Raw genomic sequence first — 13,831 nt, forward strand, 5'->3', positions numbered from 1 at the left:
CCGTCATGGATCAGACCAGCGCCGCGCCCGTGACGTCTGCTCCTCCGCCGTGCTGGACGCAGCCATCTTTCTTTTGTGTTTTTGGGGGGGTTGTTGTAAAATATTTCGATAGCAGATATCCTCGTCCGCCCCATCTCTCCGACTCTTTCGGCCCCATTAGTCCTGTTCCCACCTCTCTGTATTATATCCCTCATCGAGCTGAGGTTTTTCAGTGGCGGCACTGATACTGGGGGGTTATACTCTGGCAGTAGAGGTGATTAGAGGTAACCGCTCACCACCGCCTGGCCGCCGTCCCGATCATCGCACCCCTTGTTCACCAGCTTGCCCTCCCCTCCCCCGGCCTGTGATCATGCGCCTCTGCCAGGACCAGGAATGGGGTACTCTCAGGGCACTCTGGGTAATTGCATGCAAATTGCTGCACGCCAGCGGTAGCCGGCCTCGCTAACGGGCTGCACAGGCTGATTGCCTTTCTGACAATTTGCATAACATTAGGAGAGATTTTCTCACTAAAATTGAAGTGGTTCTTTTTGTTAGAGGTCACCCCTGACTAATTATGTACCCACATCATAGCCGAATGTGCCCCCTGCATGCACAGCACGTATGTGTAAAACAAGCATGGACTCCAACAGCTGCAGAGATCGTTACAATGTGTCAGGCCAGACCAGATACAACTGTGACAAACCATCTGCTGTGTAAGTGGTTAGGTCAGCACTGCTTATCTGTGGCCGAATGGGAACCAGAACGTTGCCATTCACTGACAGCAAGCAGACACAAGACCACGTCTACAAAAAGGGTGTGCAAATTATTGGCATTAAGTAAGGAGCGTGAGAAAATTGAGTGGTGTATTCAGGAGCAAGCACCAAATGCAGCGAAGCGTGGCCCTCACCTGGCTGGAGGATGATCGGAGTGGCCCTCACCTAGCTGGAGGATGATCGGAGTGGCCCTCACCTAGCTGGAGGATGATCGGAGTGGCCCTCACCTAGCTGGAGGATGAACGGAGTGGCCCTCACCTAGCTGGAGGATGATCGGAGTGGCCCTCACCTAGCTGGAGGATGATCGGAGTGGCCCTCACCTAGCTGGAGGGTGATCGGAGTGGCCCTCACCTAGCTGGAGGCTGATCGGAGTGGCCCTCGCCTAGCTGGAGGATGAACGGAGTGGCCCTCACCTAGCTGGAGGATGAACGGAGTGGCCCTCACCTAGCTGGAGGATGATCGGAGTGGCCCTCACCTAGCTGGAGGATGATCGGAGTGGCCCTCACCTAGCTGGAGGGTGATCGGAGTGGCCCTCACCTAGCTGGAGGCTGATCGGAGTGGCCCTCACCTAGCTGGAGGCTGATCGGAGTGGCCCTCACCTAGCTGGAGGGTGATCCGAGTGGCCCTCGCCTAGCTGGAGGCTGATCGGAGTGGCCCTCGCCTAGCTGGAGGCTGATCGGAGTGGCCCTCGCCTAGCTGGAGGCTGATCGGAGTGGCCCTCACCTAGCTGGAGGGTGATCGGAGTGGCCCTCGCCTAGCTGGAGGGTGATCGGAGTGGCCCTCACCTAGCTGGAGGGTGATCGGAGTGGCCCTCGCCTAGCTGGAGGCTGATCGGAGTGGCCCTCGCCTAGCTGGAGGCTGATCGGAGTGGCCCTCGCCTAGCTGGAGGCTGATCGGAGTGCCCTCACCTAGCTGGAGGATGATCGGAGTGGTCCTCGCCTGCTCAAAGGACGATCGGAGTGGTCCTCGCCTGCTCAAAGGACGATCGGAGTGGCGCTCGCCTGCTCGGAGGACTATCAGAGTGGCTCTCGCCTGCCCCTCACCTATCGGAGAGTGCCTCACCTGCCCCCTAATGTGTCTGCACCTCCTTTCTCCCTGTTTGAGTGTTCTGGACATGCTCTGTGTCCTGTGCAGAGGTAGTTCTACAGGGAAGGAGAGGAGGTGAGCTGTGACTGCACATATTAGGAATGGTGGATCATATAGAGATGGTCAGGTCAATGCGCTGGACGCTGGTCCATCTGGTCATTAGTCTCTGCCATGAGGTGCACAAATCTTTCGCCTTGGGCGCAGTGTTTCATTAGCTGGGTTGGCACGACGTCATCTGTATGCCATGATCTGTGCCAGGATCCCAGGCGGTACGACATTGGGGATCCTCGCGGTAGAGATTGCAGCCCTGGCATCGTCCGCCCGTCTCTGGTCATCCTTGTAGACTTTTATTATAAATGTCCCCTGCGTGTAACAGGAGGAGTCATTGCAGGTCGACATCTGCCCCAAATGTGACCAGAAATCTGCAGATCGTGTAATACAATCCGTCCTGGGGTGACCGCGGCCCGGCGCTGTTGCCTGTCTGCAGGTAGAACTGGACTCAATTTGCATTTTTGAATTTGAGCTACACGGGGTCTAGGTTGTAACTACGGCAACACATGACTCTGGAGCGGAGCTGTGGACACAGAGCAAGGCGTCCTGATCCAGAATGTGAGTTACATTGGATGCATTGGTGCAGTAATAAAATGTCCGCAAAGATCCGCACTGTGAGGACGGAGCAGCAGGGAGGCTCGAGGCGCGGGGTCGTCCTGGAGGCTCGCGGCGCGGGGTCGTCCTGGAGGCTTGCGGCGCGGGGTCGTCCTGGAGGCTCGCGGCGCGGGGTCGTCCTGGAGGCTCGCGGCGCGGGGTCGTCCTGGAAGCTCGCGGCGCGGGGTCGTCCTGGAGGCTCGCGGCGCGGGGTCGTCCTGGAAGCTCGCGGCGCGGGGTCGTCCTGGAGGCTTGCGGTGCGGGGTCGTCCTGGAGGCTCGCGGCGCGGGGTCGTCCTGGAGGCTCGCGGCGCAGGGTCGTCCTGGAAGCTCGCGGCGCGGGGTCGTCCTGGAGGCTCGTGGCGCGGGGTCGTCCTGGAGGCTCGCGGCGCGGGGTCGTCCTGGAGGCTCGCGGCGCGGGGTCGTCCTGGAGGCTCGCGGCGCGGGGTCGTCCTAGAGGCTCGCGGCGCGGGGTCGTCCTGGAGGCTCGCGGCGCGGGGTCGTCCTGGAGGCTCCCCACCAGCTGGATCCTGCACGTACGGTCAGACCGTGCTCCTGTCCCAGTACTCGGCGTGCCCTGTGGCGTTACGGTGTGCGTCATACCGTCTGTTCCCGTATATCGCCCACACCCCGAGCAGCGGATGCCTGCGCAGCCCCAGTAATGACGCGTACACCTTCCACCGCAGCGCGTATCTAAGCAACCATTGTAAATGCTACAACTAATGTGACAAACCTCCACTGAGACCAGAGGATAAAGCGCGGCAGGACTGACTGATAACAGCGCACAATAGCGGCATTCTGCACTTGCTCATCCAGAGCCAGCGTCCGCCATTACCGCAATCATCCAAGGTACCGACCAAACCCTGCACAGCATCAGTCCCACCTGTCACTGCTGACACCCTGTCTGCATGGAGGTTGTCAGCGCCACCGGCGGTGATGACCTCACTGAATGGAGTCTGGCATCTTCCCGCATCCCTCGCCCCATCCTCCCTGTAGGGGGCCACCTTCCGATGTGTGCGGGGCCCGGGCTCCATGTTTGGGTTTCTGCTTCCTGAGTTTTCCTCCTGCTCTGCCGATGCCGGAGTTTAATCAGAGCTAATCAGAAAATTATGAGCTGCTGATTGCTGATTAGGCTCCTAATGTTAATATAGTCAAGGAGACTCTCATCTGGGATATTTTAGGAGTCGGGTCTCTGTGGGATTCAACATGGGACAGGACACAATGCCAAATCTCCCAAAAAGCAGGACTGGCGTTGCGGGGCGGCTGCAGGAAGCGCGTCTTTGTTGGTGCCGTTACTGGTCGTAGTGACAGGTTGTATATGACTATATCATCCGAGCCATGCCCCCTCACCAGCGGTGCCCACATCACTGCAAGACCAAGACCCTCGTGTGCCTTCACTGTCATAGATTCATCTGTCTACTGTAGCATGTAGCCAAAAATGTGACCCAATCGCTGTCCATAGGGGTGCCTTTAGTGCTATCCATGGATGTGCCCATGGCTGTTCCCTTGCTGTGGACCATGGAGGTTACTTTATTTGTACCCATGGATGTGCCCATGCAGCGGCCCATGGAGGTGCCTTTAGTGTTACCTATGTAGCTGCCCACATCGTGGCCTATGGTGGAGCCTTTTGTGATACTCATGGATGTGCCGGTGCTGTAGCCCATGGAGGAGTCTTTAGTGTTACCTATGTAGCTGCCCATACCATTGCCTATCGGTGAGCTTTTTGTGATACCCGTGGCAGTGTTGTAGCCTATGAAGGAGCCTTTGGTGCTACCTAGGAGCTGCCCATGTGGCTGCCTGTGGGGTATCCTTTTGTGATACCCATGGATGTGCCCGTGTTGTAGCCCATGGAGGAGCCTTTCGTGCTACCTATGGAAATGCCCATGCTGTGGCCTATGGGGGAGCCTTCTGTGATACCTGTGGATGTGGCCGTTTTGTAGCCCATGGAGGAGCCTTTAGCAGCACATGTGGCTGTCTATGGGGGGGGGCCTTAAGTTATACCCATGGATGTGCCTACACCGCAGCCCATGAATGCTCACAAAGTATAGTCTGCTCCGCTGCTCATTCATGTCCTCAGACCATTGCCGAAGGCTGTGCCCTACAGCCACCCAAACATGTGCCCATACTGCTGCCCACAGACTAGTGCTTACGGCTTGTCATGGCTGCCCATAGAGCGCCGCCCATGGCCCACCGCCTGTGACCATCAGGGTGCCCTGGATGCGGCATTGGGCACTTTTTTGTGCGAGTTGAGTGTTTCCGATCTGCGCAGGAGAAGATGGCGGAGCCGGGCAGGAGCGGCCTGTGGGGTGCAGGACGGGGAGGCAGCCGCTCTCTGGAAAGGTCTGATCCTACATCCTGAGATTAGTTTTCCCCGTTTCTTTGTGACCTTTTTCCCTTTAAGTAAAATCTATTGTATTAATTTTTCCATCAACGCGGCGACCGGAACACGGGAGATTGGGCTGGAAAAGGTCACATTCCGTGTAGCTGCAGAAACGCTGGCGACTTGATAGTTTGCGCCCGCGGCTGTTTGTATGATTTATTTTCTTTTTATTTATATATTTGGATTAAGAATATTATCTGCGCTGCTCCGTGTACGGGCTGCAGAGCGCCGCGCGCCTCCACCTGGCGGTGCGTCGTCTGCTCACCCCTCACTGATCTCCTCTAAATGCCTTAATACAGCCGCAGAGAAGGGGGGACGCCAGGCCGCATCCAGAAGACCCACACCGACACTGCACCACAGTGTGCTACACGGAGCAGAGCGGAGCGTGATGATGCAATGCATGGCCCCTGCAGTCCTATGTAACACCACAGATAACACAGTGATAACTCTCTGTACAGATAATGTAGATGTCACCTGCAGTCCTATGTAACACCACAGATAACACAGTGATGACTGAGTACAGATAATGTAGTAGATGTCACCTGCAGTCCTATGTAACACCACAGATAACACAGTGATGACGGACTACAGATAATGTAGTAGATGTCACCTGCAGTCCTATGTAACACCACAGATAACACAGTGATGACTGAGAGCAGATAATGTAGTAGATGTCACCTGCAGTCCTATGTATCACCACATATAACAGTGATGACTCTGAATGAAGATAATGTAGTAGATGTCACCTGCAGTCCTATGTAACACCACAGATAACAGTGATGACTGAGAGCAGATAATGTAGTAGATGTCACCTGCAGTCCTATGTAACATCACAGATAACACAGTGATGACTCTGAGAGCAGATAATGTAGTAGATGTCACCTGCAGTCCTATGTAACACCACAGATAACACAGTGATGACTCTGAGAGCAGATAATGTAGTAGATGTCACCTGCAGTCCTATGTAACACCACAGATAAGTGATAACTCTCTCTGTACAGATAATGTAGATGTCACCTGCAGTCCTATGTAACACCACAGATAACACAGTGATAACTCTGAATGCAGATAAGGTAGTAGATGTCACCTGCAGTCCTATGTAACACCACAGATAACACAGTGATGACTCTGAGAGCAGATGATGTTGTGATGCCACCTGCAGTCCTATGTAACGCCTCTGTACTCCTGTCTCGGGCAGTGCTATGTGGGTGCCTGTGCTGTGTATTGTTAGTGGCGGTAAGTGCTCTGGCACTGGAAGGGTTACCGCTGCCGTCAGTCACTGGCAGCTCCCGCTGTGCTCCGCCACTTCTTCCGCCCACAGAATATCCGCCTTTCAGGTAAAGCTTTTACTGCACAATTATTGCAGGAGTCGCACCCGCCGACAGCCGCATCTGTGTGCAGCTCGCTGCAGGGACCTGGCTGGTGCCCGCGTGCCAGGATGTGGGATGCAGTAGAGCAGCGCCCTCCGCTGGACAGCTCAGACACAGAGGACTGTTATACATGATCTGATGGATTTGCGGGCACCTGCCATATTGGGGGTGGAGGAGTCCTCCTGCCTGAGGGCCATGTTGGGAGTTGTAGTCTGGTGTCGGTGTGGGGGTCTCTCTCGTCGGCCCGGGTGGTCCGCTGTTTCTCCGCTCTTGTCACACACGTGATGGTTTTGCCCAGTGTCTGTGAATAAATCTAGATGGCTTTTGCAGGCGACTCGATGTGATGCAGCTCACAGCTGCAGTGTCGTCACTAGTGATAAGAGCAGAGTTTCTTTACAGCCCTCACATCCCATGATCTGCGGCTCCTCCGTCTGGGAGGCCGATGACTGACACCTATACCGGCTGACACCCACTGTGGCCCAGTAATGGCGGTCCATGCTGGTTGTCACACCTGCTCCCTGTGGGGTCGCTTACATCTCCGGGTCATGCTGAGTTGTAGCAGGGAGCTTCTCTTCTGGTCTGTTTCTGGGCGTACTAGGCCGTTACTGACTCTGGGGGGCGCTTGTGGGTGTGATGCTGGGTGCATGGTGCCGCTCTGTGTGCTGATGACCTCTTGTGCCTCTTGTCTTGCAGAGGTTGGCGCGTGCTGCGGAGGAGTTCCAGAGGAGTCACCGCTGGCAGGATAACATCAGGGTGAGTGGCAGTGCCCGGCCCCTGTGTGTTCAGCTTCTGTGTGCCATCACAGGAACCCATCATCTCGCAGGTTCTGGGTGGTCTGATGTGGCACAGTGGGCTCCTCGGTGTGGTGCCCCCCGCTGCGCCCAGATCTTCCTCCCCTCTCCTGCCGTCCTTCAGTGGAGCTGCTCTGGGATCCGACCCTTCATTCTTCTCAATTACGACTGTCTTGTTTTCTTCCTCCTCTTCATCCTTCCTTTTACTTCCTTTTTTTTCTTCAACTTTTACTTCTTTTTTCTTTTTCCCTCTCCTCTTGTCCTTTCCTCTTTTTCCTGCTTCTCATTTACTCCCCTTTCTATTTTCTAATATATTATTTAATCTTTTTCTTCCTTTTGTTTGTCATGCTAAAATTCTTTCCTATTCTTTCCTCTTCATCTTCATAAATCCTTTCTTTTTCTATTTCCTTTTCCACCTTCTTCTCCATCCTATTTTTTCCCCTACTTTTTCTTCTCCCCGTCTTCCTTCTCCCCCCTCTCTTCCTTCTCCCCCCTCTCTTCCTTCTCCCCCCTCTCTTCCTTCTCCCCCCTCTCTTCCTTCTCCCTCCTCTCTTCCTTCTCCCGTCTTTCCTCGGCTTTCTTCTCCCGTCTTTCCTCGGCTTTCTTCTCCCGTCTTTCCTCGGCTTTCTTCTCCCGTCTTTCCTCGGCTTTCTTCTCCCGTCTTTCCTCGGCTCTCTTCTCCCGTCTTTCCTCGGCTTTCTTCTCCCGTCTTTCCTCGGCTCTCTTCTCCCGTCTTTCTTCGGCTCTCTTCTCCCGTCTTTCTTCGGCTATCTTCTCCCGTCTTTCCTTGGCTTTCTTCTCCCGTCTTTCCTCGGCTTTCTTCTCCCGTCTTTCCTCGGCTCTCTTCTCCCGTCTTTCCTATGCTTTCTTCTCCCGTCTCTCCTCGGCTTTCTTCTCCCGTCTCTCCTCGGCTTTCTTCTCCCGTCTTTCCTCGGCTTTCTTCTCCCGTCTTTCCTTTGCTTTCTTCTCCCGTCTTTCCTTTGCTTTCTTCTCCCGTCTTTCCTTTGCTTTCTTCTCCCGTCTTTCCTCGGCTCTCTTCTCCCGTGTTTCCTATGCTTTCTTCTCCCGTCTCTCCTCGGCTTTCTTCTCCCGTCTCTCCTCGGCTTTCTTCTCCCGTCTCTCCTCGGCTTTCTTCTCCCGTCTCTCCTCGGCTTTCTTCTCCCGTCTCTCCTCGGCTTTCTTCTCCCGTCTCTCCTCGGCTTTCTTCTCCCGTCTCTCCTCTGCTTTCTTCTCCCGTCTTTCCTTTGCTTTCTTCTCCCGTCTTTCCTTTGCTTTCTTCTCCCGTCTTTCCTCGGCTCTCTTCTCCCGTCTTTCCTATGCTTTCTTCTCCCGTCTCTCCTCGGCTTTCTTCTCCCGTCTCTCCTCGGCTTTCTTCTCCCGTCTCTCCTCGGCTTTCTTCTCCCGTCTCTCCTCGGCTTTCTTCTCCCGTCTCTCCTCGGCTTTCTTCTCCCGTCTCTCCTCGGCTTTCTTCTCCCGTCTTTCCTTTGCTTTCTTCTCCCGTCTTTCCTTTGCTTTCTTCTCCCGTCTTTCCTTTGCTTCTCCCGTCTTTCCTTTGCTTTCTTCTCCCGTCTTTCCTCGGCTCTCTTCTCCCGTGTTTCCTATGCTTTCTTCTCCCGTCTCTCCTCGGCTTTCTTCTCCCGTCTCTCCTCGGCTTTCTTCTCCCGTCTCTCCTCGGCTTTCTTCTCCCGTCTCTCCTCGGCTTTCTTCTCCCGTCTTTCCTTTGCTTTCTTCTCCCGTCTTTCCTTTGCTTTCTTCTCCCGTCTTTCCTTTGCTTTCTTCTCCCGTCTTTCCTTTGCTTTCTTCTCCCGTCTCTCCACTGCTTTCTTCTCCCGTCTTTCCTATGCTTTCTTCTCCCGTCTTTCCTTTGCTTTCTTCTCCCGTCTTTCCTATGCTTTCTTCTCCCGTCTCTCCTCGGCTTTCTTCTCCCGTCTCTCCTCGGCTTTCTTCTCCCGTCTCTCCTCGGCTGTCTTCTCGGCTGTCTTCTCCCGTCTCTCCTCGGCTGTCTTCTCCCGTCTCTCCTCGGCTTTCTTCTCCCGTCTCTCCTCTGCTTTCTTCTCCCGTCTTTCCTTTGCTTTCTTCTCCCGTCTTTCCTTTGCTTTCTTCTCCCGTCTTTCCTTTGCTTTCTTCTCCCGTCTCTCCTCGGCTTTCTTCTCCCGTCTCTCCTCGGCTTTCTTCTCCCGTCTCTCCTCGGCTGTCTTCTCCCGTCTCTCCTCGGCTGTCTTCTCCCGTCTCTCCTCGGCTGTCTTCTCCCGTCTCTCCTCGGCTGTCTTCTCCCGTCTCTCCTCGGCTTTCTTCTCCCATCTCTCCTCGGCTTTCTTCTCCCGTCTCTCCTCGGCTGTCTTCTCCCGTCTCTCCTCGGCTGTCTTCTCGGCTGTCTTCTCTCGTCTCTCCTCGGCTCTCTTCTCCCGTCTCTCCTCGGCTTTCTTTTCCCGTCTCTCCTCGGCTGTCTTCTCCCGTCTCTCCTCGGCTGTCTTCTCCCGTCTCTCCTCGGCTGTCTTCTCCCGTCTCTCCTCGGCTGTCTTCTCCCGTCTCTCCTCGGCTGTCTTCTCCCGTCTCTCCTCGGCTGTCTTCTCCCGTCTCTCCTCGGCTGTCTTCTCCCGTCTCTCCTCGGCTGTCTTCTCCCGTCTCTCCTCGGCTTTCTTTTCCCGTCTCTCCTCGGCTTTCTTCTCCCGTCTTTCCTCGGCTGTCTTCTCCCGTCTCTCCTCGGCTGTCTTCTCCCGTCTCTCCTCGGCTGTTTTCTCCCGTCTCTCCACGGCTCTCTTCTCCCGTCTCTCCTCGGCTTTCTTTTCCCGTCTCTCCTCGGCTTTCTTCTCCCGTCTTTCCTCGGCTGTCTTCTCCCGTCTCTCCTCGGCTCTCTTCTCCCGTCTCTCCTCGGCTTTCTTTTCCTGTCTCTCCTCGGCTTTCTTCTCCCGTCTTTCCTCGGCTGTCTTCTCCCGTCTCTCCTCGGCTGTCTTCTCCCGTCTCTCCTCGGCTGTTTTCTCCCGTCTCTCCTCGGCTGTCTTCTCCCGTCTCTCCTTGGCTGTTTTCTCCCGTCTCTCCACGGCTGTCTTCTCCCGTCTTTCCTCGGCTCTCCCGGCTTCTGCCTGATCTGATGAAGGTGAATGTGGTATTTTGGGTCAGATTGTCATTGCCAGTGTCGGCTCTCGAACATGGAAGCAGGAGGTGAGGGGGGGGCTGCCATTGTGGAGGGTCCGCCATCTTCGGCCTCTGTTGCCGCTGGCATTCCTGGGTCAGAGAGCTGGATTCTCATCCACGTCTGTCAGATGTCTGCGGGAAGATGGCGGCCTGGACATGGGGGGGGGGGGGGCGGTGGGGTCTCAGGCGGCGATATCTTCTCGTGATATAAATCCCATGTTTTTCTGGCACATGTCATGGTGACTCGGCTGCAATGTTCCACATCTGATTTATGACGTGATGGATGTCATAATTTTGCATTATCCCTTTCATTTTGGGAATCTTGGTTGTGTGGTCTCTGGGCTGAGTATCCGTCGGCCCCCCGAGCGGCTGCGCGGCTCCTTTACCCCGGTGTCCGGGTTTATCCACGTTTTCTTGTTCCTCCATTAATCTCATATATACACACACGTTCCCGGACTCCCGGCCGCTCCGATCCAGCCATTGCGGGGTTAAGGATTAGCGGCGTCCGCGCTCAGTATCCTCGTACTCGTCTATGTGCGACGATGGCTGGAGCTGATAAATCACCGCCAATTAGTGACCCTCCGAGTAACGAGGATCCATCTGCCCAATGTGCTGTCCACACACCAGTGTAAAGTGCATGACGAGTGAGCGGAGGACACAAGCGCCTCCATACCCGGGCAGACCCCAATACCCGGGATAAAGGGCTCCTACCACAATGACAATATTATTCTATGACGCTCGGGATCTTCACAACGATTACTGATATCCAGTGCAAGCCCAACACCGGGTTAACTTCTTGTATCAGAGCAGAGTAGATCAGAGCTGAGCATAGCAGAGCTGAGCAAAGATAAGCTGATCTGAGCAGAGCAGAGTAGATCAGAGCTGAGCATAGCAGAGCTGAGCAAAGATGAGCCGATCTGATCTGAGCATAGTAGATCTGAGCAGAGCATAGTAGAGCAGAGCATAGTACTAGAGCTGAGCAGAGGTGAGCATAGTAAGGCAGAGCTGAGCTACATCTCGGCTGCAAATGTTTCTTAGGGTCACTAGGTGCATCTGTGCTCTTAGAACTACTGGAGAACAGATGTATTGGTAATGGGGGTGACGTAAGCCCGGGTGGGGACTTCATTAGAAGGTGATGGCAGAAAATCAGTGCAGATGTGAAAATGGATTGTAATGGCCAAATGATTAATCCTGTGTACTGAAAACGCTCTGATTTGGGACTGACCCTGTAAGCGCCCTGGATGCCGATCTAAGATCACAAACCGGGGTCCTGCTGTGTAACGCTCCATCACCTTCATGTCATGCCATAGATTATACTCTAATCACACCCAGAGCTGCATCCATAAGCCTGCAGGCTGCTAGGAGGGATCCATCAGTCCTGTCAGAGCCAATGCTGCGCTGCCATTTCTCTGCATGTGTCCCTCAGCCTGGGGGCGCTGCTCTGGGGAAAGTGCTACATGTAAAGCTACTCCTTGATGATCTGTACCCCTACAGGCGATTGAGCCCCAGTGTCCCCCAAAATGGAGAGCACGTTCTGTCCAGTCGCTGAAGCAGCAGGGAGTACGCAGAGGTGTAAAGTCATTCAGCATGCTGGCTAGCAGAATTGTGAATGCAGCTCCGGATGTGTCTTTGATTTATGCTACTGGCTGTTCTGGGGTTCTGGCTTTTATTTGTGCTGGGACTTGTAGTTCCACAACAGTTAAACGTGAAGCCATTTAAGCAAAATAAAAAAACAAATGTTCATTCCTACATTCGCTGCCAAGGATGCCAGGACATGAGCACCCCCTTGCCAGGGTTTGGCTGTGTAGGGCACAGTTAGAGCCGTGATTTCATGGCTTGGCAGCCGCCGTGACCTCCCTCTCCTCCTCTGATTGAGGCTCCATCCAGATGTCCTGTGCCCCCTCCTCCACTGATCATCATGCAGATCCTGCCAGCCTCGGCCTCTGATTTCACATTGCCCAGTGCAGACAGATGGCCAAGAGGTGTAATGTGCGACAGAGCCACGTCCTCACCTCCCGCCTGCCCCTCGCTCTGATTACAGCCCCCTGCATGGCTGCTCACTGATTGCTTCAAGGTTGTTAGAAAGGGGACAGCGCGGGGTCTCTCCTGCCCCTGGGCGTGGGGGGGGGGTCTCTCCTGCCCCTGGGCGTGGGGTGGGGTCTCTCCTGCCCCTGGGCGTGGGGGGGTCTCTCCTGCCCCTGGGCGTGGGGGGGGTCTCTCCTGCCCCTGGGCGTGGGGGGGGGTCTCTCCTGCCCCTGGGCGCGGGGGGGTCTCTCCTGCCCCTGGGCGCGGGGTGGGTCTCTCCTGCCCCTGGGCGCGGGGTGGGTCTCTCATGCCCCTGGGCGCGGGGGGGGGGTCTCTCCTGCCCCTGGGCGCGGGTCTCCTGCCCCTGGGCGCGTGGAGGGGGTCTCTCCTGCCCCTGGGCGCGTGGGGGGGTCTCTCCTGCCCCTGGGCGCGTGGGGGGGTCTCTCCTGCCCCTGGGCGCGTGGGGGGGGTCTCTCCTGCCCCTGGGCGCGTGGGGGGGTCTCTCCTGCCCCTGGGCGCGTGGGGGGGGGTCTCTCCTGCCCCTGGGCGCGTGGGGGGGTCTCTCCTGCCCCTGGGCGCGTGGGGGGGGGTCTCTCCTGCCCTTGGGCGCGTGGGGGGGGTCTCTCCTGCCCCTGGGCGCGTGGGGGGGGTCTCTCCTGCCCCTGGGTGCGTGGGGGGGGTCTCTCCTGCCCCTGGGCGTGGGGGGGTCTCTCCTGCCCCTGGGCGCGGGGGGGGGTCTCTCCTGCCCCTGGGCGCGGGGGGGGTCTCTCCTGTCCCTGGGTACGGGGGGGGGGGGTCTCCTGCCCCTGGGCGTCCTGTGCTCCGCAGGGAACACGCAGGGATCTTGGGTAAAAGGCTGCCCATGCGTTATCCGTATGGACCTTGCTGTAATCTCCCATTTTCACAGACGCAGATCGTTCTCCTCCTGTCAGTCCCGTCCTCCAGGAAGACTCTGCTGCTTTTCCATCTTAAGTCGCCAAAGGAACGTTTTATTTTTATGTCTATGGCGTTACTGGACTCTCCGCGACGGCAGAGACCGATCCGACACCGCCGCCTAATTACTCTGCCTCCATTGTCAAAGCTTCAGAAACTACGTACGTGTAACAGACGGCGCCGCCGAGTGTATGTGCCCAGCACAAGGTGCAACTGTGTAAAGTTACTGTTTCCTGCGCTTATTATTATAATAATAAGAAAATTACAGTTACAGCTAAAGCTGCATTTACATTTTCTCCACTGTGATGTGGACGTCCAATTATAACACCAGTTCCTTGTGCTGATTACTACTATGACACTAAATTATACAGCTCAGATCGCCATCTGCATAGACCTAACATTACATGATGGACATGAGCCTTCCTGCATCCACCACTAGGGGGAGCTCCCTGTATACAGAGATGCATGATAAGATCCTGTCTGCAGACACCACTAGGGGGAGCTCCCTGTATACAGAGATACATGATAGGATCCTGTCTGCAGTCACCATTAGGGGGCACTCCCTGTATTCAGAGATACATGATAAGATCCTGTCTGCAGTCACCACTAGGAGGGCTCCATGTATGCAGAGATACATGATAAGATCCTTTCTGCAGTCACCACTAGGGGGCTCCATGTATACAGAGATACATGATAAGATCCTGTTTGCAGTCAC

General features: G+C 55.7%; 2 protein-coding genes across 6 annotated transcripts in view; one reads left to right on the forward strand and one right to left on the reverse strand.

Moving 5' to 3' along the window:
• The window catches only part of CACNA2D2 (calcium voltage-gated channel auxiliary subunit alpha2delta 2), a 226,877-nt gene that overhangs the window by 141,085 nt on the left and 71,961 nt on the right, over positions 1-13,831 (forward strand). For all 5 annotated transcript variants that reach the window (XM_073564499.1, XM_073564501.1, XM_073564500.1 and 2 more), the window contains exon 4: positions 6,926-6,985. In XM_073564499.1, the coding sequence (XP_073420600.1) occupies positions 6,926-6,985 (60 nt within the window). The remainder of the gene's footprint in view (positions 1-6,925; positions 6,986-13,831) is intronic.
• Positions 8,814-10,139, reverse strand: LOC141077516 (uncharacterized; the record flags this gene model as incomplete). The annotated part of the gene is made up of 1 exon (XM_073564504.1): positions 8,814-10,139. A coding segment is annotated over one exon (1,230 nt), but the record flags the coding sequence as incomplete, so codon positions are not given.

This window comes from Dendrobates tinctorius, unplaced genomic scaffold (assembly GCF_039654945.1).
Source record: "Dendrobates tinctorius isolate UK_male_01 unplaced genomic scaffold, ASM3965494v1 ptg000455l, whole genome shotgun sequence".
Lineage (NCBI taxonomy): Eukaryota > Metazoa > Chordata > Amphibia > Anura > Dendrobatidae > Dendrobates > Dendrobates tinctorius.